The sequence below is a fragment of the Notothenia coriiceps genome, unplaced genomic scaffold (genome assembly GCF_000735185.1).
Source record: "Notothenia coriiceps isolate Sejong01 unplaced genomic scaffold, NC01 NC01_scaffold00032511, whole genome shotgun sequence".
In the NCBI taxonomy this organism is placed as follows: domain Eukaryota; kingdom Metazoa; phylum Chordata; class Actinopteri; order Perciformes; family Nototheniidae; genus Notothenia; species Notothenia coriiceps.
Genome location: NW_011365212.1, coordinates 1 through 707, shown reverse-complemented (window position 1 = coordinate 707; position 707 = coordinate 1). Strand labels below are relative to the sequence as shown.

At 52.5% G+C, this 707-nt stretch overlaps 1 protein-coding gene across 1 annotated transcript; it reads right to left on the bottom strand.

Moving 5' to 3' along the window:
• Positions 1-316: 316 nt before the first annotated feature.
• LOC104960889 (hypoxia-inducible factor 1-alpha-like) lies at positions 317-585 on the bottom strand (the record flags this gene model as incomplete). The annotated part of the gene is made up of 1 exon (XM_010789062.1): positions 317-585. A coding segment is annotated over one exon (269 nt), but the record flags the coding sequence as incomplete, so codon positions are not given.
• Positions 586-707: the final 122 nt, after the last annotated feature.

Here is a 707-nt window from a genome sequence, read left to right as displayed (position 1 = left end):
TCAATAAGGAGGAAAACAACAAAATGGGGTCCTTGTTTACAGAGCGCTACGTGCAGGAGTGTGCACGCAATACGTGCACACAATACACACACACACACACACACACACACACACACACACACACACACACTCCTCTAAAGAAACCTTTGTCCTGCATGAGCAATTCGATAAGATTACAGGTCTGCGAGCATGTGCTTGTGTAACTCCAATCAGTGTGTGTGTGTGTGTGTGTGTGTGTGTGTGTGTGTGTGTGTGTGTGTGTGTGTGTGTGTGTGTGTGTGTGTGTGTGTGTGTGTGTGTGTGTGTGTGTTCTCACCTGTCGTCGCAGTAGGTGAACTTCATGTCCATGCTGTGTCGGCTCAGGAAGGTCTTGCTGTCCAGCGGCGTGTCGATGTTGGAGGGGTGAGCGATGGGTTCACACATCAGGACGGCACAGGTGAGCGGGGGCTCAGCGAAGCCACACAGAACACGAGGAGGAACGCTGGTGTAGATCTTCAGGTGACCCGTGCAGTGAAGCACCTGCAGAGGGGGACAGGGGGAGTTACAGGACAGGTGAGAGACACAGGTGGAGGTCACACACGTAAGAGACACAGGTGAGAGACACACGTAAGAGACACAGGTGAGAGACACACGTAAGAGACACAGGTGAGAGACACAGGTGAGAGACACAGGTGAGAGACACAGGTGAGAAACACACAGGGGATAGG